This window comes from Monosiga brevicollis, genomic scaffold (assembly GCF_000002865.3).
Source record: "Monosiga brevicollis MX1 MONBRscaffold_28 genomic scaffold, whole genome shotgun sequence".
Lineage (NCBI taxonomy): Eukaryota > Choanoflagellata > Craspedida > Salpingoecidae > Monosiga > Monosiga brevicollis.
In genome coordinates this window covers 569658-591803 of record NW_001865065.1, presented here as the reverse complement: position 1 = coordinate 591803, position 22146 = coordinate 569658, and the positions used below count along the sequence as shown (strand labels likewise).

At 55.5% G+C, this 22146-nt stretch overlaps 6 protein-coding genes across 6 annotated transcripts in view; 3 read left to right on the top strand and 3 right to left on the bottom strand.

The window, feature by feature from the left end:
- MONBRDRAFT_34023 (uncharacterized protein) overlaps positions 1 to 3255 on the top strand; it is a gene marked incomplete at its 5' end in the record, with an annotated part of 4062 nt that extends 807 nt beyond the window's left edge. The window contains 6 exons of the mRNA XM_001749214.1: positions 81 to 139; positions 295 to 376; positions 470 to 567; positions 748 to 1443; positions 1564 to 2046; positions 2205 to 3255. Of these exons, the coding sequence (XP_001749266.1) occupies positions 81 to 139; positions 295 to 376; positions 470 to 567; positions 748 to 1443; positions 1564 to 2046; positions 2205 to 2816 (2030 nt within the window). The 3' untranslated portion in view covers positions 2817 to 3255. The remainder of the gene's footprint in view (positions 1 to 80; positions 140 to 294; positions 377 to 469; positions 568 to 747; positions 1444 to 1563; positions 2047 to 2204) is intronic.
- Positions 3256 to 3539: 284 nt separating this feature from the next.
- MONBRDRAFT_28783 (uncharacterized protein) lies at positions 3540 to 5669 on the bottom strand (the record flags this gene model as incomplete). Its single annotated transcript, XM_001749145.1, has 6 exons — positions 3540 to 4459; positions 4553 to 4718; positions 4856 to 4975; positions 5077 to 5242; positions 5362 to 5481; positions 5650 to 5669. The coding sequence occupies 6 exons, from the start codon at positions 5667 to 5669 to the stop codon at positions 3540 to 3542; spliced, it is 1512 nt and encodes a 503-aa protein (XP_001749197.1).
- A 1468-nt stretch (positions 5670 to 7137) lies between these two features.
- MONBRDRAFT_28782 (uncharacterized protein) lies at positions 7138 to 7684 on the top strand (the record flags this gene model as incomplete). Its single annotated transcript, XM_001749213.1, has 2 exons — positions 7138 to 7242; positions 7361 to 7684. The coding sequence occupies 2 exons, from the start codon at positions 7138 to 7140 to the stop codon at positions 7682 to 7684; spliced, it is 429 nt and encodes a 142-aa protein (XP_001749265.1).
- Positions 7685 to 8164: 480 nt separating this feature from the next.
- On the bottom strand, positions 8165 to 11775 carry MONBRDRAFT_34022 (uncharacterized protein). Its single transcript, XM_001749144.1, has 15 exons — positions 11669 to 11775; positions 11354 to 11447; positions 11116 to 11267; positions 10865 to 10981; positions 10629 to 10756; positions 10404 to 10516; positions 9989 to 10267; positions 9821 to 9907; positions 9638 to 9719; positions 9337 to 9480; positions 9183 to 9265; positions 8992 to 9071; positions 8772 to 8880; positions 8558 to 8643; positions 8165 to 8473 (listed from the first exon to the last, which is right to left on the bottom strand). The coding sequence occupies exons 1-15, from the start codon at positions 11761 to 11763 to the stop codon at positions 8356 to 8358; spliced, it is 1767 nt and encodes a 588-aa protein (XP_001749196.1). The 5' UTR covers positions 11764 to 11775; the 3' UTR covers positions 8165 to 8355.
- A 385-nt stretch (positions 11776 to 12160) lies between these two features.
- MONBRDRAFT_34021 (uncharacterized protein) lies at positions 12161 to 15656 on the top strand. Its single transcript, XM_001749212.1, has 18 exons — positions 12161 to 12364; positions 12455 to 12530; positions 12607 to 12651; positions 12774 to 12830; positions 12927 to 13015; positions 13119 to 13174; positions 13304 to 13578; positions 13689 to 13808; positions 13936 to 14008; positions 14089 to 14134; positions 14271 to 14307; positions 14389 to 14464; positions 14571 to 14688; positions 14809 to 14890; positions 14968 to 15063; positions 15179 to 15217; positions 15324 to 15406; positions 15506 to 15656. Exons 1-18 carry the CDS (start codon positions 12285 to 12287, stop codon positions 15561 to 15563), a joined length of 1506 nt encoding a protein of 501 aa, XP_001749264.1. The 5' UTR covers positions 12161 to 12284; the 3' UTR covers positions 15564 to 15656.
- A 408-nt stretch (positions 15657 to 16064) lies between these two features.
- Positions 16065 to 21814, bottom strand: MONBRDRAFT_11405 (uncharacterized protein; the record flags this gene model as incomplete). Its single annotated transcript, XM_001749143.1, has 5 exons — positions 16065 to 16723; positions 16826 to 16892; positions 17019 to 18427; positions 18518 to 19867; positions 20953 to 21814. The coding sequence occupies 5 exons, from the start codon at positions 21812 to 21814 to the stop codon at positions 16065 to 16067; spliced, it is 4347 nt and encodes a 1448-aa protein (XP_001749195.1).
- Between the last annotated feature and the right edge of the window lie 332 nt (positions 21815 to 22146).

Below are 22146 nucleotides of genomic sequence, written 5' to 3'. Positions count from 1 at the left end.
CCATCCAAATTCCCCCCCCCCCCCCCCCCCCCTTTTTTTAATGCTGGTCAATCCACCTGCTCGTTGCGTTGCCTTGACAGATGCGGCCTTGACCTACTTGCGTTCGCGCGACGTGGTTCACCGTGACCTCAAACCACACGTTCGTAAAACCGAGTCACGTTGCTAGCTGACTTTGCCAGCTGACTTTGCCGTCCCTCATTCTCGCAATTTCCATCACACCATGCCTTATCGCTGCCCTGGTGTACTTTTGGCCATTTCTCTCCGTGGCTTTCTATCGGGATTGGTCCTTCGCAGAATGTCTTGCTGTCCAAGACGCCATCGGGCAAGATTATTTTGAAGTTGGCGGATTTCGGTTTTGCGCGCATTTTGGGTGAAGGTGAGAGCCGTGACGCCTGCCTTGAGGCCGTTGCTGACCGTCTGGCAAGGCGTCACATTGTCTCACAATGTCTGTGTGATCCGCGGCTGCCAGATGATTTGGCCGCCACCTTTTGCGGCAGTCCACTCTACATGGCGCCTGAAGTCTTGGATCGGGATGCCTATTCAGCCAAGGCTGAGCTTTGGTCCCTGGTATGTATTTATACTTACTCTGACACTTGTTCTGATACTTGCTCTTCTTGACAGACATGCACTTGCTTTTTCTGGCTCCATGCTACATTGTGCTGTCCCCGATTTGGGGTGTCGTCGTCGTCTCACCCTCCCTGTCTCCTGTCTCCCGTCTCCCGCACCGGCCATCTTCTCATGACACAGGGAGTCATCTTGTTCTCGTGCGTCACGGGACACCCACCCTTTCGGGCTCAAAGTTTGCCGGCGCTGCGCGCCCAAATCAAGAACCCACACCTCAAGCCCGACATCCCTGCCTCCACCTCAACGGACCTAGCCGATCTCCTCCTTCAGCTTTTGCAGGTGGACCCGGAACACCGCATGACTCTTGCCGAGTTGGCCCGACACCCCTTTGTGCGTCGTGCAGCACATGGCACCGATGCTCAGCATCAGACGCGCAGCAGTGCCGACCTCTCCGCCGAAGCTGTGCCTCTGCCGAGCTCGTCCCATCCAGGCTCGGATCGAGAGGGCGTCGATGAAGCCGCCTCTGGCTTGGCCACTCCGACGCCGAGCGAAGGTGCATCAGCCACCCATGCGTCTGGAGCTGAGCCTGGTCTCATTCGCGGTAGCACGGATGGCAGCGACGCAACCGGACTGCACGCTTCTCATTCGGCACATTCCAGCAACAATGACTATGTGATCTTGGACGAAATGTCTGTGAACCTGGGCATGATCAACGATGCCATGGCTGGCAACATGTACCGCAGCCCCAGTGGCGTGCGGCGCCTTGGTCCCTTTGCCTTTGGCAGTGCTCCGGCTGCTGCCCAGCCCCCGCCCTCGCCATCCTCCATCACGACTCTGGCCGAGTTTCAGGCTCGGGTTGAGCAACTGGTGAAACCGGCGGTAAGCTTGACAGACACGATGTTTCTGCTTTGCGTCATGTCGGCATCGGGTTCTTCACAAACTCACGGTGGCGTTTGGTCTTACTTCTTGTCCCCAACTTCCTTTTCCCATCCATTGCAGAACGTGGTCATTCAGCTGGCACGAACACGCTGTCCCTTGGAGGAGCTAGACGCGTCAACGGAGAGCGCCAGCAGCAGTCACGCAGGCGACCTGCGCCCTGGCCAGTCTCACTGCGAGGCGTTTTTGTTGCTGCGTAAAGCCATGAACATTTTTCGCACTGGCATGCGCTCCCTGCGCTTTGCTGTGCAAGACCATCCCGAGTGGTTAAGAGACGCCCGCGTGAAGACACAAATGGAGATTCTGGTAGACTCGTTCCGCTTTTGCCTGCGCGAGACGGAGCGTCTGCAAGCCTTGAACGTGGGCGCGCTCCTCGCCCAGCTGCCATCGGTTCCCTCAGCCGAGCAGTTGCTGTACGAGTACGCCATTCACCTTTGCCGTGAAGCGGTTGAGGCTGACAAACGCGGTCGCTACCGCTCCAGCTCCAACGATTATCGCGAGGCGCTCATTTACTTTCGCATTGTCCTGGATTCGGCCCCGATCGAGGTATGCCCACCCACCGAGCTCTCACAGTCACAGCCGCAGGGCAGAAGCATGCTTACCAAGAGAAATGAATGGCTCGGGAAGGACATGAAAACAGAAGACGCGAAGCCTCACTTCAGCTCACGCAATGTGGCATCGGCTTGTGATTTGAACTTTGATAGGATCAACCGGTCATTCAGCGATATATCGCCCGCACCGAACAATTGCTGGCCAAGGTTTATGCCAAGCAAGATGGCGTTGAAGACATGGCACCGACCTCGGGCAGTGGCGCCGGGCCCGAGCATCTGCTGCAGGATGCCGTCGCGGGTGACGAGGACGAGACCGCCGCCCTGGCCAGGCGTGGCATGTTCGAAGGCGGGCCGTCCGACGAGCTCACAGAGCAGTTGCGGGGCCTATCGCCTTTCCAGTCACCTGTGCAGGGCTTGACGCGACAGGATATGCAGCGCATCGCTCTGCAACAACACCCGCACGGGTTTATGACATCCAATTCACCTCCTCTCTCGGGCTCGGGCTTGTCCCCGCCTCGTCTGGGCTACGATATGGGGTACGATCCGAGCATGGGCTATGACATGCCCCTAGATTGGCAGGGCCACTCACCGCCTCAAGCCACTGTTGGGTGGCCCATGCTCGAGGGGGCTGCAGCGGTGGCAGCGGGCACCCGCATGTCACCACCCATGGCCGCGGATTTTGCTCTTGAAAAGTGCCCCATGTGCCACGCACCCTTTGGTCCCGAGCAGCGCTTTTGCTCGCAATGTGGAGCGCAGCGTCGATGAGCTCGAAATCGCAAAACACTGTCGCTGGCAAAGGTGCACTTGTTATTGCCATGATGTGCGTCTCCATCGGTCAATTTTTTTTTTTTACCTTGGTGACCAGATTGGCGGCCTATCTTCTGTTTTCTTCTGTTAATACGTTTCGTCTGCTTGTCTGCGCTTTCCCGTGCGGCGCGGTGGTGCATTTGTCTGTCTCTGTGTTGTCTTTCTCCGTGTTGCTTGCCTTTTCACTGCTCTCGATTTACAGCAGCTGTACAGCCTTTAGCGGATAGCGCTTGTGCGGCTACCTCGGCGTCGACTTTGATCCCGTGTCATTTGTGTTTCCTATTCCTGCGGGTGTCACGAGGCCGCGCCTCGCTCGTCTCCTCGGGAAGTGTTGTTGTGCTCAATTGTGAACGGCGCTTGCCTCGCTCCTCTCTGAACTATATGAATGCCTCTTAATCAAACCAATTTATCTCCGACTTGCCACGACTCTTTTCGTCACACTGGATCATCTTGGTCCCTCCCATGTTGGATACTCAGGTTTAACTGGTCACCCTCTTTTTTCCGCTCAAGGTCCACAAAAAGGGATGGCCAATTTTATGAAATAAGAAAAACAAAAAGGGAAAGAAATTCCATTGTCAATTAATTCTTTGGGGTGAACGATTATGACTGTTGCCGACCGTTGCTTGTACGCTCTTTCTCACACTCATCGTGGCCACGCGTTACAATGCACGGGCAGGCAAATTAGGCCGCTGTCTTGGTACAGGTACCTTGGGCGGTGGTATGGCATCGGGCATTACCGAGGACGCCACGATCGTAACCATCGACAATGTCGACGGCATCGAGGCCGTGTTGCCGCAGAATGGAGGTTGCGATGGTGCTACGAAAGCCGCCAAGGCAGTATACAACGTAGTGCTTGCTCTTGTCCAAGACAGTGGCACTCTTGGGCATCTCGGCCAAGGGCAAATTGATGGCACCGATGAAGTGGCCACGCACGGCGCAAGTGAATTCACCCGCTGTGCGGGCGTCCACGACTACCGTCGAGGGGTCGTTCTGCAGTTGCGTGGCGACTGCAGCATCTTTCATGACAAAGCGCTCGTAGCTCTGGGTGGGCAACCCCGAGTCCCGCCAAGCAGCCATGCCACCTTGGAGCACGCCCTTGACTTGGGCAGCGTAGCCGATGCGGCCGAGGCGCTGAAGAGCTTCAGTCTCTTTGCCCACGGCCGTGATCAGAAGAACTGTGATGCCTGGTTTGATGAGGGTACCAACCCAAATGGCAAAGTTTCCATCTTCATAGTTGAGCTTGACACCACCTCCCTCACCAAGTGGGATGTTCGTGGCTCCTTGAACGTGGCCAGACGCGAAAGCGGTGGCACCGCGAGTGTCGAGAACAATCACCTCGTCGTTGGCCTTTAGAGCTTCGTTGAAAGCAATGGGGTCGAGGTGAGGGATGGCAGCCACCTCCGCATCAAGGTGGGAGGCACCGGTGAGATTCGTCTTGACGGCATTGGGAAAGTACTGCGGGGCTTGATCCAGTCCATCTGTGTTGAAGGCCACAAAGTCTGCCTCCTTGGAAAACTGGAGAGCTGGGTTGGTGCGTTTCTCGTTGCCAATGGTCGAGGATAACTCTTGGCTAATGCCTTTCCCGCAAGGCGAGCCAGGCCCTGTGCAAGATACAACGGCAGGAGGGCAGACCAGCCAAGGGTGAGCTATAGAACTCTTGGTGTTGCAGCACAAGTTGGGGCATGACCACTCACCATGGGCGGGAAATACTTCGACGTCATCGCCCAGAGGCAAAAGCTTGTGGTGAAGGGAATGAAACATCTGCTGGGACAGCTTCTCGGGGGTGGCGCCTTCAATCAGAGCGCCCACCAGGTCGGGCCGGCCACAGCCACCCACAAAGAGCGTGTCGCCCGTAAAAGCCTAACAGGGCGCATAAAACCAGGTGTACGTTAGAGAAAGGACCGTGTACGGGGGATCATTAGGGGCCAGGGGCCAGGGAGGTAAGAAACCGCGGGGCGGGCGTGAAGCACAAGGATGACAACTCGCATGCTCCTCACCTTGAGGGGCTTGTTGCTCGTGTTGTCATAAAGAACCCAAGTCACGCAACCAAAGGTGTGGCCGGGGGTCTCCAGGGCGCGAATGCTGTATCGGGAGGAGAGAGCCAGGCAATCCCCATCCTGTGGGCAAGGCAAGCATGCCAGAGGCCAATTGTAGCATTTGAGCGATCCCGAGAGCTGGCCATTTGTGTGCGCGCAAGCCGGGAGCAAAGGCAACGAACCATGGCACTATAGTGGGGGAATTTGGCGCCGGCGTTGCGACCGATCATGATGGGACAGCCATATTGGTTGAGAAGCTCCATGTGCCCGGAGACGAAATCAGCATGCAGATGCGTTTCGAGAATGCCTTTGAGCGTGAGTTTCTGATCGGCCAAGGCCTTGACATAACTGAAGGCAGAAGCGACAAGATCCAGGCGCGGGTGGTGTGTGAGATACCAAAACAAATAGTGGTTGGTTGTGGAGCGGCTCAGGAAGGCTCAGGAGAGCGACGCAGGGGCAGGCCTGACATTTCAATATCGCGGCGTGGATCGATGAGAAAGGCTTGTCCCTCATGAGCAACCAGATAGCTGGCTTGTGCCAGACATTCGAGGTAGTAGGTATCGACCCGCAAGCCGTCCTCGGTCACCCTAAAGTTGATTGGTCGTCAAGGGACAGGCCGTGGCCCGGCCGGTAAAAATAGCCGGATGTGGCCGGAGAAAGGAGCGTCAAACGAGTCGGTGAGGAGGTGGCTTGTCTGCTGGAGGCAAGGAGTCAGCAGGGGCGAGGAGAGTCGCGGCCCACGACGCTTGGCTTACGTTGACTTGGTCGGATCCATGTTGATGGAGTCTTGTTGGAGATACAGCAGTGACGAAGAAGACAGGCAAGGCAGGGCAGGACGGGGTCGAGCTTAACAACACCAAATGTTTCGTGACTGCCAAAAGACCGTGAGGAAGAGGAAAAATGCAGAGCTCTGGTGGGCGAACGGAGCACGGTCCAGGGTCCAGTGCGTAGGGCGCTGCTGGACCGGTCGCGACAACGTCCCCGAACAGTCTGTGCCCAGAGAGAGAGGTAGAGACAAAGGACAGCGTTTAGCAGAGAATGACGGGAAGGCTGTTGGGCGTGAGAGATGGAGACAGGTGAGAATCAAAAAGAAATGAATTCCCAATGTAAATGCTAGTAATTCAGAGGTGTGGTTAGAAGAACCACATGATCAGAGACGCTTTCTGAATCAGATGACAAGGCCAGAGAGAGAGCCATACAAGCAGACCCTATAGACGGACCAGGTTGTTGTCATGTGTGCGTGTAGAGATGAAGTCAGAATGACAACTGCAAATGGGCCGTAGGAACGGCCAAAAAAAACAGCAACCTGTTGTCAAAGACATGGGTATCAGCGTGTGAATGTGTGCCTGCCCTTCAGACCTCATTGATCATATTGACCCACCCTCCAGATCCCCGACCAGTCCAGCTCGCCGCTCGCCGTCCAGGAACTCATGAATCGGGTCGGCCCCGAACGCGATCAACCTGATAACACTTGGTAAAATCACGAAATGTCAGATAGTATTGTCAGCGTGCTGACATGGGTGAATGTCAGACGTTCCTGGGTGCTGTCTGTATGCAAACGACCGGGGTGGTAAAGATGCAGAGAATACTGAAGAAGATGCAGCATCGTAGCGTTTCAGTGTCTTAGTTGAAGCTAGCTACTCGAAAGAAGATGCAGTATTTTGGTGAGAAGATGTCGCGAGCAACGTAGCATTCCTTTGGCCAGCGTGACCCTGTGCGACGCAGGAAAAAAGAGTCCGCAGTTTCGGCTGGCGACGTCGTCGCCCGGCGATGCGGTCGGTTGTCTCGGTCACCCGTAGGAGATAAGGGCAGGATGCGACACGACGCGAGGGCGGGGAAATGTCGAGTCTATGCATGCTTGACCACCCGGTGGCCGGCTCGGATAGGGGACGCAACGAGCACTAGGTGTTGCTGGGCGGTACGTGGGTTGCCCCACCAACTTTTGCTGTACCGCCCGATACTGATGCACACGCAAAGCCCTCGGGTACATGCCTGTTGATACGCAACCAAGGTCAAGACGCAAACACATTTTGCAAAGCAACTCGTGTCCTGCTCGCCCCAGGTTACCCAGTTCATCATTTTCTTTTCCTTTTTCCCAGCGCCCCTTCCCTCTGCCACATCGCCGGTGGATCCTCACGGAAAAAAAAAAAAAAAAAGAACTCGACTCTCGCGTTGACTCGGGAGCTATCAAGTGCCCCTTGCCTTCTCCTTGAGGATTGATCAAGCCCACACAGACCGCCTGAATGAAAGTACTGGCAGTCGCCCTGGCCCTCCTGGCCCTGCTGGCTCTCAGCCTTGCCGACGTGGACCTTGACCAATGGCAATACGACGAGCCCGCCTGCCGCCGCGTACGCACCTTGTCTCCCTCGATCTCTGGTTTAATCTAGTCCACGCGTCTTTCACTTGCTGCTCGCAAAGTTCTCACACACCACGTTGTCCATGTTTAAAAACTTTAATTGCCTCCAGGCTTGCCGCACGGCATTCAAGAACGGCGAGCTCACTCGCCTCGACCGCGACTTGTGCAAGGCCAAGTGTGAGGTCAAGTCATGCCGCAAAAACTTTTGCACCACTCTTTCTGCCAAGCCTCAGCGCCTGGCCTGCCGCGAGGGCTGCAACAACGGCTACAAGCTTGCCAAAATTGGATACACCTGCGAGGCCGAGTGCAAGACCGTCTTCAGCGATGTCGATGAGCTCGTCACCTGCCGTCAAACCTGCGAGCAGAACAAGGTGGACGCTCGCTTTCCAGAGCTCAACGATGAGTCGGAGCAAGTGATGGACAACGTCTACTGAGCATCTTTGCCCTGTCTGCGGCCCAGGCAAAATGGGAGGAAGCACCTCATACTTGGCAACGCCATGACCAACTCAGTCTTTGACCAGTTGGCGAGTTGAGGGCAGCCATCCCACACTGTTGGGTTTTCTCTTTCTTTCCTTTATGTTTGTTGTACTGTTTGATGATGCCTGGGCTATTGGGTGCTATCTATCCCACTCGTTGTGTCCACCCAGCCCTTTCCCTCTCCCTATGATGTTGTCAGTCTTTGCTTTGTTGTTGAGCAGTACGTCGCCACACAGGCGAGTGTCCTCAACCCCGCCCCAGTCCCTTGAATGTATCGCCCGAGCCTACACAACCTGTCGTGGCTCTTTGTCCTGAAAATCAAACGCAGAAAAGTTGAAGAAGACGCACGCATGCCAGTACATTCACACACCACAACACAAGCCTGCCCTTGGGTAACATTTCCATGCGTATGTGATGATGACGGGAACAACCACATTGGTATTGGGGAACCTTCACTTTTAAAGGCAAAGCACCAGCCCGAGGAGGAACCGAGACAGGGCAACAAGAACAGGCCGGTCGTATGCCAGCTTTGGGGTTTAAAGAGCGTACATGACCATGGACCGCAAAAGCTGGGCGCCTTGCGCACAGAGGTGTCTGCACACGGCCACGTGCAAAGACAGGCAGCTGTTTACATGCGGAAAACGCCAAATTTGGTTGGCTCGGGTGGCGCATTGAGGGCGGCACTGAGGCTCAGGGCCAGCACGCGACGCGTGTCAGCTGGGTCAATCACACCATCGTCCCATAACCTAGAACACATGTCAAGACCAGTTGTGAGAGCTGCGGTGAGCCAAGGGAGGGAACTGGCGTTGCGGAAGCATCTCAAAACTGACCTGGCACTGGCATACAGCGGGTGGCCTTCTTGCTCGTATTTGCTCTCAATGGGTGCCTTCAGTTGGCGTGCATCCTCCTCACTCAGCTGAAAAGTTGGACCAAAGTAAGTCATGAGCTGCCCAGTGGCCGTGTGGCGTGCCCCCGCTCCCCCCCCCCCCCCCCCCAAAAAAAAAAAAACACCGGTACGCGGCGCGGCGCGGCCAACAAACACACCGTTTCACCCTTGCGTTCAAGCTGCGATTGCTTGATGGTGGCCATGACGTTGGCCGCCTGCTCGCCGCCCATGACGGAGATGCGGGCGTTGGGCCACATCCACATGAAGCTATGGCAACGATCCGTCGCATGAGCATGAGGTTGTTGGGGAGCAAAAAGATCTGCCTCGGCCCTTGAGTAGGCCCACCGCCCAGAAGTGGTTCAGGTAAGGCAAACTCACCGAGGCGAATAGGCACGGCCACACATGCCGTAATTGCCGGCCCCGAAGCTGCCGCCAATCACAACGGTCAACTTGGGCACCTGGGTTTGCGCATGGTTGCCAAAACAAACGATGAGGCAAGCCAGTTGACTGCTCAACCAACGTGGGCAGGGCCGGTGGCACGTTTTGATGCATTGATCGAATGCTCCCACCTTGGAGCAGGCCACTGCCGTGACAAGCTTGGCGCCGTTCTTGGCAATGCCCTCACTCTCATACTTGCTGCCCACCATAAAACCTAGCCAAGGTCAGGATGAGCACAAGAGCAATAGCAGCAGAGCACGCACCCTCGCACGTGAGAGCACAGACCAGTGATGTTCTGCAAAAAAATGAGTGGAATGTTGCGCTGATTGCACAGCTGAATAAAGTGGGCACCCTTGAGAGCCGACTCGGAGAAGAGCACGCCGTTGTTGGCCACAATGCCCACCGGCATGCCATCAATGTGAGCGAAACCTGAGAGAGCGCACCCCCCAAGCGCAAAGAACAGCATCAGAGACTTGCGAGTGCACCAAGCATGGCTCTCGACTCAAACATGGGATGCTTGCACGTTGTAATTTGAAAAAGGAGGTGCAAGGCGAAGCCTCGCATGCGCCGCGAAAAAGAAACATACCGCAAACCAACGTGGTACCATAGCGGGCCTTAAACTCGGAAAAGCGACTGCCATCGACGATGCATGCAATGACATCGCGCACCTACATCGAGCACCAACCGCCGATGAGAGTTGCTGCGGGAAATCACGTGCGAAACCAGGTTTTGAGCACATTGATGCGGAGTCCGGGAACGCAGAACGCACTTCAAAGGTCTTCTTGAGATTGGTACCCACGATACCGTACAGCGTCTGCGCATCGTACAGCGGCTCGGCGCTCTCGCGCATTTCCAGCTAGGTGGGGATGGGACACCGGAGAACGTGTAGAGTGAGATAAAAGAATGAGCGCATGGACTTACACCTGCGAGGCCGAACCTGCTCGGGCTTGGGTCGGTTCAGTTGGTTGACGCAAGAGCGCATGATGTTGAGCGCATGAATGTCATCGACAGCAAAATGATCGGCCACACCCGACACACGGGTGTGCAAGTCGGCGCCGCCCAAGTCTTCAGCCGACACCTCTTCGCCCGTGGCGGCCTTGACCAAAGGTGGGCCACCCAGGAAGATGGTGCCCTGCTCCTTGACAATAATGCTCTCGTCTGCCATGGCGGGCACGTAGGCGCCACCAGCAGTGCACGAGCCCATCACGGCCGCAATCTTATGTTTCGGCAGTGCGGTCGCGGTCGGCCCAAAACGGCAGGTGAGGAGAAGGGCCAGCCAGCGCGGATATCGAATCAACTACGGCAGGGACGTGCACAAACGGCGTCCAGCAAAGCACGTGACAGGTTTGTACCTGAGGAATGTTTTGTGCGCTCATGTTGGCCTGGTTATAAAAGATGCGTCCAAAGTGATCGCGGTCCGGGAACACCTCATCCTGTCGGGGCAGGTTGGCACCACCGCTGTCCACTGCAAGCATGGCCGGGAAAAGTAGTTGAAACGGAAGGATTGAAACCCATGAGGTCAGTGTGCTCGAGGTGGTCTGGAATCGCCAGCAAAAGAGCCAAAGGTCAACTCTTACCAAGGTAGAGGCAAGGCAAGTGGTTTTGCATGGCAATTTCCTGGGCACGGAGATGCTTCTTCACCGTCAAGGGATAGTAGGATCCACCCTTGACAGTGGCATCGTTGGCCACGATCATGCATTCACGCCTGCATGGGCATCAGTATTGGTCGAAACCAAGAAGGACACCACCAATGAGAAGTGTTTGGTGACCAACACCGTATCTTGTCAGCATGGTTGAGAACAAAATGGCGTACCCAGCGACGCGACCAATACCAGCGACAACACCGGCAGCTGGCACACTCTCGGGCTGACCCTTGGGGTCCTGGTAGACGTTGTGCGCAGCAAACTGGCCAATCTCCAAAAAGGGTGAGCTGGCCAGAATGGAGCACGAGCGGCATGATGAGTGTATGGATGCCGATATGGCTACTCTTACTAGGCTGGAGAGACTTGAGGAATCAGAAAAAGTCAACGGAAAGCATACAGTGGCCACCGGCATGGGGCTTACCCGGCATCCAGCAAGGCTGCAATGCGCTCGCGGGCCACGAGCTTGCCCTTGTCCTTGTGGCGCTTGATACTATCAGGACCACCACCCTGGTGGACCTTGGCTGCCAAATCACGGATGGATGCGGCCTCACCGCGCAGCGCTGTATCGTTTTCCTATACCCCACAATGCGTGCGCGCGACTCGACCTGATCAGCGCCAGCCAAGCGGCAAGAGGTCGAAGAGCAAGAGTGCGAACCGACCTGAAACTGCTCAGAATGCACGTCCGAGACAAGCTTCAGGGTGGTCATTTCATGCACATGGCTTGAAGCCAAGCGAACGACCACCATCGGCGCGCTATAGCAATTGCATTCGGTGATGAGCAGAGCGCGATAGCGCTGGGGTCGACAAGATGCAGACACAAACGCCCCAGCAGCCCAGCCCCATGTGCCACATTTTGGTCAGCGCATCTCTCTCTCTCTCTCTCTCTCTGACGCCTTTCATTCCGCAATCCTTTTGCAATCTTGCTCGAGGTTTATAACAGTGCTGCCACGGCCCCAGGGTGGTAGAGCACGTACCTGCGAGCTTGGTTCATGGCCATGCTGGTAGCAGCCGCGGCCGGAGTCGCCGCCACGCGGCGCATCAGCTGCATCATGGTGCCCGGCGCCGCCATTTCTCAAAAATCCCAAACTGCTGTTTTGTTTTAAAAAAAAAAGGAGATGGAGAGAAGGTGATGAGCTGGGTCGAGTTAGCAGAGAAGAGAGAAGCTAATGAAGAGAAGACAAGGCAGAAGAAAAGGTATTTTCAGAGAAGTCGACGCAAAGCGACGATGAACCAGAGATATGCTCGAAGCAAACAGCTCAAGGCGGAAACTCAAAGGCAAGCAACGAGAAGGTGTGGTCTTTGAAGGTGTAACAGTTGTCACACTTTTGACATCGGATGACGCAATTTTACAAGCTCATGATGACCTCTGTAAAGTAAAAAGCCAACATTGTCAGCTGAAGACGAATCACGTGTAACGCAAGGCGTAAATTTCTGGTATCTTCACTGCGTTCGCCATTTGCACTCGATCTTGACTTGAGACACCGGCACACACGGCAGCGGCGGTCGTGGCGGTAGTGGCGGTAGCGGCGGCAGAGGCGGTAACGAGACGGGCACTGGGGTGGTGGAAAGGCTGAATAGAAACAACCAACCATGTCAGAGGCCATGGATACGAGTGGTGAAGCCGTGGTGAAGCGTGAAGTCACCGATGACGCCGACGTGGCTGACCAGCCGTATGTCACCCATGCATGTCGTGAGCCGGCCCACCACACTTCCCCTGCTTCTGTGCCAGGAGCTGACCCGTCTTTCTGCACCGGTCTTAGAACAAACACAGCAAACCTCATGAAGGGGGACGGGGACGTGATTGAGGACGACGACGATGATCCCGTTATCGCTGAGGTTTGTCGCTGACCCCCAGGCTGCGCACGCATGCTGCTCTGTCCTCGGTTCACGCCCTCGCTCCTCCTCGTCTTAGCTCAACGTTTTTGTTTCAACGGCCCTGCAAGAACAACTCTACCTGGTACAGCTTTGTGCCAACGTTCCTTCTTCTCTTCTCCCGTGTCGCCTCACTTCTCTCCATCACCAGCGTCGCCTTGTTTCTGACCCCGGTCCCTTGGCTCGTTTTGCGCACTGTTTTCTCAGTATCAATATCCCATGCGCTCAGCGCTGCGCCCCTTTGTCAGCGGCGATGGCAATTTGGTGCGTGCGCTGCCAGTCATGTTGCTGCAATTGTTTCCTTGTGCGTGGTCTCACTTGCCTCGTCATGGTGGACCTCTATGTTGCGGGCACATGCAGGAATCCCGGTTCCGACCCAAGGCCCAGGCTGTTGAGCTGAAGGTTCCCATTGAACCCGACAATAACCCACACTACGACTTTCCAAAGGGGTATGTTGAATCCCTCTATGCTTAATACATCCCGTGTTATGCTCGGCATCCTTTCACCTCCCTGGTGCAATCGATCACCTGTTTAAACCATTCTGCTGAGCAGCGAAGAGCTGGCGGACTTGGCCAATGAACCCTACCCGCAAGCCAAGTCCGACCCTGGTGGGTGGTTGGCCGCACCTCGTTGGCCCTGCACCCTTCTCATCCAAATTGTCGCCATTTTTCCCATTTCCCTCACCTCGTGTCTTGTGTTTTTGTTCATTTGTTTGGTGGCCTCGCGGTGAAATCAAGAGGGCTCAAACGACGAAGGCAACACCAAGACCTTTCCCAGTGGACTCATGGACCATTTACTGATGACCTCCACTTGCACACCCCAAGCCTCGCCGTACGCAGCTGCTCTTATTCACCGTGGTGAGGTGCACGTGGCCCCTCTGCGAAACGTCTTCCAATTACGCCCCAACCTTCATCATTTGGACGAGGCCGAGGCTCGTCAAAAGGCCGCCAAGGCGGCTGGCAACGAAGAGGAAGCGGCAGATGGCCCAGCTGAAAGCGATTCTCGTGTTCGAGTATGTAGTCACACCCCACCACAGTGTCAGACGTCTCCCTTTCCGCTTCAAGCTCTGACCGGCCACCGCTTTCGCTCTGTCCGACCGTGTGATGTCTGCATCACATCTAGGTCAAAGTCAAGCGCGTGGAGACGGCTCGCGCAGCTGCCGCTCGCAAAAAGTCCTATGCCCACATGCGCCAACAGATCGACGAAGAAACTTGGGTGCCATTGCAGTATCGCCACAGCTCGGTTCGCTTGCTCTACCACCATCTTGCTGCTTTTTGCTGTTGTTGTTGCTGTTGTTTAGTTTGAGAAGGATCACCGCGCACCTTCGTAACTCGAGTAATTTCGACTGTGCACAAACTCGACGTCTTAGACACGTGTGGCCATGGAGCAACGGGAGCTTTTGCGTAGCACTGCAGCCATGCCCATTCCCTTGGAGATGACACGTATGAACAGCCCGGACTAATTTCAACACATCTTGCTTGCCTCACAACTTGTACGTTGTCTGCAACATGCTTTGCTCTAGCCGAGGAATATGTGAATCGCCTCAACGCTCAAGCATCCGACAGTCGGTTCGTCGTCCTCTCCATTCTTTTTCTCGTGTTTTCCTCTTTCCCCCACATGCACTCCAACCCTTCCTCTCCCTCTCTCTCTTATTTGCGCAGCCTGACCCGATCACACGATGCGCTGTCCCGATTCGATCCACAGGCAACAAACAACCCGAAAGACCCCCTCAATCAAGGAGGTCGGTTCTCCTTTACATCTCAAGCTGAAATGGGTCATTGACATCATGCCTTCTCACTTTTCTACACCCCGTCTGGAGTAGAGCACACGCCTGATGACACTGGCGGACATGAAGAAGCTACCTCTGAAGGACATGCTGCGCCACTTTTTGCGACAGGGTGGGTTGCGTTGTTGGCACACGATGAACCAGAGGGTGCCGGCCAGAACCTCATTCTGCTGGTGACATACACCGCGCGCTGTGGGTTCTGCCTGTGCGTGCCACAGCCGAGGCTCTCCGCTACTCGGACATTTGCAAGCATGTGGCTCCTGGCGAGCATTACCAACTCAAGCGTCTGTTGCCATCCATGGCGCTTTTGATCAATGGTGTCTGGGTGGCACGTAGGTGAGTCCCTCAATCCTACCGCCCTCAACTTTGCCTGGGCGGACCTAAATTGCTCCATTTTGAAATTGCCGTGTTTTCATTTTGGTTCCTGCCTGCCTTTTGCCCCGCTCCCTCTTGTAGCCCCCTTGTGCACCCTGATGCGTGCAATAGTTTTTACACGGGTGCGCCCGCTGAGCGGATGCAGGCTGCGCGAGACTATGCTGTAAGACACTGTCCTGTCAGCTATCCTAGAAAGCGTCGAAAAATTGAGCAGGCGATTCACCCTTGCTCTTTCGCTAGTTGTGGCGCTTTGCGTATGGCAAAGTTGTGACCAAGGCCCAAGTCATGAAGTACGGCAAGTTGCGTGAACCCGATGCTGGCCAGGTACTCGAGAATGTAAGTTCCTTTCCTCTGTTGTCTCTGCAGTGTCTTCCATTGCATCCAGTACAGCGTCCCCATGCAGCAGTTTGCCTCGCGGCGGCGTGTTCATGTGTCTGCGTGCGTGCATCAGCTTACCAAGCAAGACTCGTCCCGACTGCACCACCTCAAGGTCCGCTGGCAATCCCCGCATACGTCCATCCCCGATGACCGTAATTCTTCCTCTTTCGCAAATTCCTTACGCACTCTTGAATGACTTTGGCGTTACAACTGGATAGATTCCAGAAGATGCAAGCTTTCAAAGCAGCCATCCCGACCTGGTGAAGAAGATGCAACCCATCTTCATCGAGTTTCAGCGAGAGTACGTGTTGCACCGCCTTTCGTTTTCCTCCTTTCACTGGCAGAGAAGGGCAGTCGTTGGGTCTCACGAGTATCTACGCGGGCCGTTTCAACCTTTTAGCCTGTATGAGCGGCTGGACATTGATGAAGAGCACCGCAAGGAAACCGCGCAGCGATAGACTGAACACAACATCGCGTGACCACAATCTGCGGGGTGTAATGCAGCATCGTCCGACTGAATGCAACACTGTCCAATTTATGCCAAAGCCTGGCGTGCAATCCTCTGTCAGGTCTGTCCCCACATCACACATACTACGGCACAACGCCAAAATGCCAGAGGAACACAAGTCACGGAAAAAAAAAAAAAAAAACAGGCAGGACGCCTGTAGCCCGAGCCAGCCGTGGCCACAGAAAAAGTAAAGACAGACGGTATAAGATGGTCAAATAAGCCTGTCGCGACTAGCGACTTATAAAGCAAAAGTCAAAAAGGCAGAAGAAATTACAGGAGAAACAAAACGCCGCTCTGCGGCAAAACCCAAGCAAATAGAGGGAGACACTTGAAAAGAGATCCTGCCACCGCACTGCTTTGGTTTTTGAAAACAATGGTCGGTACGCCCAGAAGATGTGCGGTGCGATACCGAGAAGAACACCGTTGCGGCTACTAAAGAACTGGCTCCGCCTCAAGAGCGAGCGAGCCAAGGATGGCGAAGGGCCTGCTTTGCCGTGAGCCGCTTAGCTGGATCAACCACCAAGAGCTTGCTGATAAAGTCGCGGGCCGTAGTGGAGATCTTGTTCCAGTAGGGCAGAGGGAAGGAGAAGCTGCCCGCTCGAATGCGGTCAAAGAGTTCCTTCTGATCCTTTTTAGAGCTAGCAAAAGGCGGAAAGCCACAAAGCAAGATGTAGCTGATGACACCAATGGCCCAAAGATCGACCTCGAGATTGTAACCACCGCCGTTTTCATCGATGATCTCAGGTGCCACATAGGTCGGCGTGCCACACACGGCAAAGAGCTGTTCGCGCACCACCATGGATAAACCAAAATCTGCGAGCTTGAGACGCAATGGGCCCCCTTTGTCGCGCGTCAATAACACGTTTTCCGGTTTCCTGCAAAACATTCGAAATGAGTCGGCATTCGGGTCTGGAGCGGAAGGATGACAGCCAATCGACACCAGAACATACAGATCGCGGTGAATAATGTTGTGGTCGTGCATATACTTGAGGGCTTGCAACATGTCAATAACCATGGGTTTGGCATCGGCTTCGTTAAACTTGCTGTGGCGTACGATGTGATCAAACAAGTCACCATCCTTCATCAGCTCCATAACCAGAAAGATTTTGCCTAGACGTGGATATCCGTGAGCATTACCGGTGAACATCACACTGAAAGAAAACAGCGATGGTCAGCAAGATGCTGGGGCTCCACACACTGACTGAAACCTACCTTTGGTCTCAAATACGTCGAAAAGACGAACGCAGCCAGGGTGCTTCATGGTGCGCATCGTCTTGATCTACGTGATTCGGCGACACAGCGCAATGCCATGGCAACAAGCAAGACGACACAGGAGTCAGGACGTGAAGGAAATGAGAGGTTGCCACTATCTTTCTCGACCGACTAGAAAGTTGATGGGACATACTTCGTGCATGATCATGCGTTCCTCGCGTTTGCCGGGCACGTTCCGCTTGTCAATAACCTTTACGGCGTACATTTGTCCGGTGGCGCGGTGGCGACAACGCAGCACGTCGGCAAAGTTTCCGTCGCCGAGCTTTTCCATCAGCTCAATGTGTTCTCGTACAAAGAGTTCCTTGACGATACCATAAAAAGAGAGCTTACTGTCTGGTCGCGGGCCCAGGGCTGCCACAGCCTCGGGCGGCACAAGACCCACACCATCGCCGACAAGCGCCGACTCAATCTCTGTCTCGCTGCGCTTGAGTTGTTGTGTGCGTCCAATGGTGGCTTCCAAGCCTGGCTGCTCCCGATCTTCGGCGCGCGTGACGGGGCGCTCCAGTTCAGCAGCAGTTTCAGGCGTCATGTCCGGTACGCTTGGGCTGTCCGTGTTCTTGCTTGCTTTGGTAGATTTGGGAGAAGCGTTGGATGAGGACGCAGCCGGCGACGCTGAAGGCGCGGAGCTGTTGGACTGCCGCGGTGACTTGGCAGGGGTCGGCGCTGCTTTGCTCGAGTTGTGGTGATGGACGTTGCTGGGTTTGGCCCGAGGCACACCAGCCTTGCGCACCCCTCCTACTTTGTTGGGGGCTTTTAATCGACTGGCGCCTGCCTTGATGCCCGAAGATTTGACTGAAGAATCAAGAGTGGCTTTTGGTGCGTCCTGGGTCGCATTGGCAGCAGCAGCAGCAGCAGCAGCAGCAGCAGCAGCAGCAGCAGCAGCAGCAGCAGGAAGCGGAGGAGAAGGGGGCGGAACGCTGGTTGCCAAGTCACCAGTTTGATTTGAAATATTGGTCAAGTCGGGCGAATTGGATGGAGGTGGCGATGCTGACATTTGATCGGCCAGTGGCGACTGGCGCGTCGCCTGTTCAAGATCCTCTCCCGATGAAGCGTCCTCTTCTGCGACGGTGTTGGGTATGTCCATGGCGGGGGCAGCTGATTGCTTGGAGGACACATGGCTTGTAGGCATGGGCGAGTCTGCTTTGGATGGCCGTGAGGAAGGGACGTGCAGAGCCTCGGGCGTGGTGCCAACATTTGGATCGGCCGTCAGCGCCTGCTCTGCATCCTCCCCCACGTGGTCTGTTGCTTCGTCGTCCTCGTCTGGTTGACGGTGCTTCAGCTTCTCTTCAAATGCGGCCTGCTGTCGCTTGCGCTCGGCATCGTGCTGCTCTTGTAGATTTTGTTCCATGGCTTCGGCATGTTCAAGAAGATGGTGCTGTTGCTGGGAGCGTTGGGCCAATTTGGCCTTGGCCTTTTGTCGTTGCCGCTGACGCTCCAGATCAGCCTTTCGGTCGAGCTCGTCAGCTTGCGACACCAAGTAATCCACCTGTTGGTTGGCCCGCGTGGCATGTCCGGTGGCATCGGGTGCCTCAACAGATCCATCTGATAGAACATTGGGGTAAGACGAGGCCAACATGCACGACTAGAAGGGCCGGGAAGCCAAGAGTCGGGCGAAGCATTGCAGTCACAAACCTTGCACAAACTCTGAAGTCGAGGGCAGTTCAACGTCACTCTCCTCGGCTGGGGGCATGGCCTTGTCTGTTGGGTCAGGACTGGACTCGGAGAGAGTGTCGTCCGCTTGTGCCGCCGCCTTGGCGACGGTCGGCAAGGGTGTATCATCATGGCTCGGCTGCGGTAGGGTGGGGCTTGCAGCGGATGAAGGGTCCTGCATTTTCGGCTGCTCGGGCTGCTCGGGCTTTTCGAGGTTCCTTTGTTCGTCTTGACTCTCTTGCGGCTGGGCTTGAAACGGCGTGTGCCGTGCAGTTATAGCTGCATCTTGTTCTTGACCCGGCTTGGGCGGTCGCTGCCGTTTTTGTTGAGGGGGATGTGGTAGGCGTTGGTGGTCCTGCGATTGATGAAGATCAGGCGGAGCGGATCGAGCGGAAACGAGATCGACGCCCGAGTCAGCCTGGGCGGAAGTCTTTGTACCAAGGGGGGGCACAGGCGGTGTGCCATTGAGGTTTTTGGAACCAGGAGACACCGGATATCGGTTGGCTTCTGTCACAGCCCCAGGATCTGAGGCCCTTGGCGCAGCTTCGGCGGTTGCAGCTGCGCCGGTATCTGGCGCGGCAGCTGGCGGAGCATGGGGTAAGACGTGGTGTGTGGCGTATTCTTCCAGCCAGGCGCGATTAATCTTCTCTGGACCAACGGCGACAATATGGGTCTGTTCGTACAACTCGTCTGGGTCACGAAGCTTGTGGCCTTGCAGGGTGAAGAGAGCCCGCACCCCACCGACGATGGCCAGTTGGCGGGTGAGTGAGTCACAAACTTGTTGAATGCTGCTGGCCGTCTTGAACGAGATGACGTAACGCCGCGGCTTATCGGTGGGCGTGGCATTGTGGCGGTGCACCAAGACAATATTGGCCTGCGGGGCTTGACGCAAGGGCTGGAGGCGGAGCGCGCCGCGTGCTTGGCGCATGCCCTGTAGCACGGGGTCGGATGTGGGCCGACGGCGAGGACGCCGGCGCAGCGCGTCAACACGTTGTGAGCGATGCCATTTGGGAGTGGCCACGCGAGTGTAGTCAATTGTGCGATCGACGCGCTCTTTGCCCGCGCAGACGTAATGGCCACTGCGTTGAATGTCATTGAGGTCCTGGATAAAGGCGTTGCGATCAAGATCAAAGATGCGTTCGACCGAGTTTGGGCATTGTAAAAGGTTGGTGAGGGCCGTCTTGAGGGCGCCGAGATGGGGGTATTTGCGTTCGGAAATGACAATTTGACGTCCGCGGCTGTGAGATTCACCGTTGCGATAAAACACGGCACGGCGCGCCGTTCCCAAGTCCTGAACCGCCATGATGTTCAATGAACAAGCGATGTTTTTCCCTGCAATGACGGGGCATCACAGTTGCGCAAATGGACGAGAGAAACGTGAGGCCGGTCACACCTGAGAGGGGGCGTGAGCCGGACGTGTCCGGCAAAGCAATTCACAAAAGTCACCCTTGGGTAGGAAGGCAACCGTCAAGGGAGAGGGAAAAGAGGAGAGGGAAAAGAGGAGAATCACCGACCTCACGGTGAATAACGATGAGCCGCCGCTCAAGCGCGGGCTGCGCTGCCCGATGGCCTCGAACGCACGCACGTACGCACGCACGCACGCACGGCCAGGAGGACCCCTGACAGGTAATGGTCCAACCAATAAACAATGACACCGATCCAAGTGCATTTGCAGCTGGGCGCCTGCCTGCCCTTGGACCGCCCCCCGGGAGGTGTGCACGCCTTTTACTGAGATCTTGAGGCCCTGAGGTCTTGAGGTCTTGAGGCGCAAGACAAGCGGTTGAGAGCCGTTTGGTCACCGCCGTCGTTGTTGTTTTGGCGCGCAGCGTGTGTGTGTGTGTGGATGTGTGTGTGTGTGTCTTCTCTTGTGCTCTAATTCACTCTCTCTCTCTCTCTTGCTCTCTTTCTCTCTCTCCTTTCTCTCTTCTCTTTTGCTCTCTCTCTCTCTTTCTCTCTCTCTTTCTCTTTCTCTTTCTCTCTCTAACTCCTTTTGTCTTTTGTTGCTGAAGGCCAAACAAACAAAAGAAGTTGGTTTTCGTTTGGTGTTTGGTGTGTGTGACATTCTGGCTGTGTGCTGGTGTTGCTATGCGCAGTTTGTAAATTTCTTCTGACATTCGATGAGACAGGAAAAGTGTGACAAGCAGTGCACTGGTAATGAAACAAAGCAAACAGACATTGGAATCAGCTCGGCTCGTTTGAGGCAGGAAGGATCCCCGAACTGCTCAGGCCATGGCAAGGCGGTGTGAACCGACGTCGGGGATGGGGTGAGATGAATAGACTTAACATCCAAAAAGGTCAGACGAGAAAGAACAAGAGGAACAAGAAAACAAGGTCAAGCTGAGCTAGCACCAGGACACACCAGAGCTCTCATCTTTCTCCAAGGGATTACGATGAAGCATCGCAGGCGGCGGCCTGACGTGCCGAGAGATCGACGGCATAGGCGTAGAGTTCCATGTCAAGGGCATTCAAGCGACGCATCTCGGCAAACCACTCGGCATCCACATTTCGCTCGATCCACGTATCGACGGAGCCACCCAGCTTGTTCACGTGTGTGCCCGACTTGGCGGGCTCGGGAGCTGGCCAGTCAAAGTAGCACGAGCGCAGCTTGTTGCGAGTCTCCTTGTTCTCGAGAATAAACACCACCATCTTGTGCAAGATCTTCTTGGCCTCTTCGAGGTGGTCCCGCGTAATGGCGTCCAGGGGCATACGGAACACATCCTCCCCGAGCAAGCTGCGAATGTAAAAGTTGTTCATCACCGCTGTACCGTACCGCACATCATCAGTAATGTCCGTGCTAAAGGTTTCGAGCCGGAACTTGGCCAGTCCATCGCGCCGAAAGCCGGAATCAAAGCGAACGTGGGATATCAGGCGGCTCATGGGTTTGCGAAACTGTACGCTGGGCAAGATCTGCTCTGGGCAATCCAAAAGCTTGTGATTGAGAATGCTTTCCGTCTGGAAATAGGTCACCTCCTTGCCCATAAGCATCATCCGCCGCTCACACGACAGATCCATGTTGAAGAGACCACCCGGTCCGCGCCGCCGCACCACGCCGTCCCCGAGCCAGTTGCAGTTGGAGTTGCGCGACGTGAGCGTCTCCTGCGCCTTGGCATCGTTGCAAAAAGAGGTTCCACCGCACTTGTGCAAGTGATACATGTACACCACGCGACCCTTCCGGCTATGCGGCTTGACCTCCCCAGAATCCACCACCGCTGCCACCACAACACAACTCAACAACAGCCCCCACACAGCCCATCGTCCAACCGCCACGTTGACCCCCATCCTCCTCGACACCGGCAGCCTCAAAGAGGAGACGCCACACACACAAGACAAAATATTTTAAAGTGTGACCGTTGTCTCGCTTCATGTCTAGAATGTGTGATACAAGTCAGACTTTGGTGGAGCAATGGCTGCGAAAGCAGTGAAATGTCAGATCTGGGCTTTGGCTCAACAAACTGTCGAGGTCAAGGAAGAAGACATGCACCTCGGGCGTCGTCACGGAGTCGATTGAGGGGGGCAAACGCAAACGGCACAAGGACTTTGGACTGGCGATACGCAGGTTCTGTTTCACGCGGGCCAAGGCCAAAGCACACCCACCATGAAGAAAACGCGCT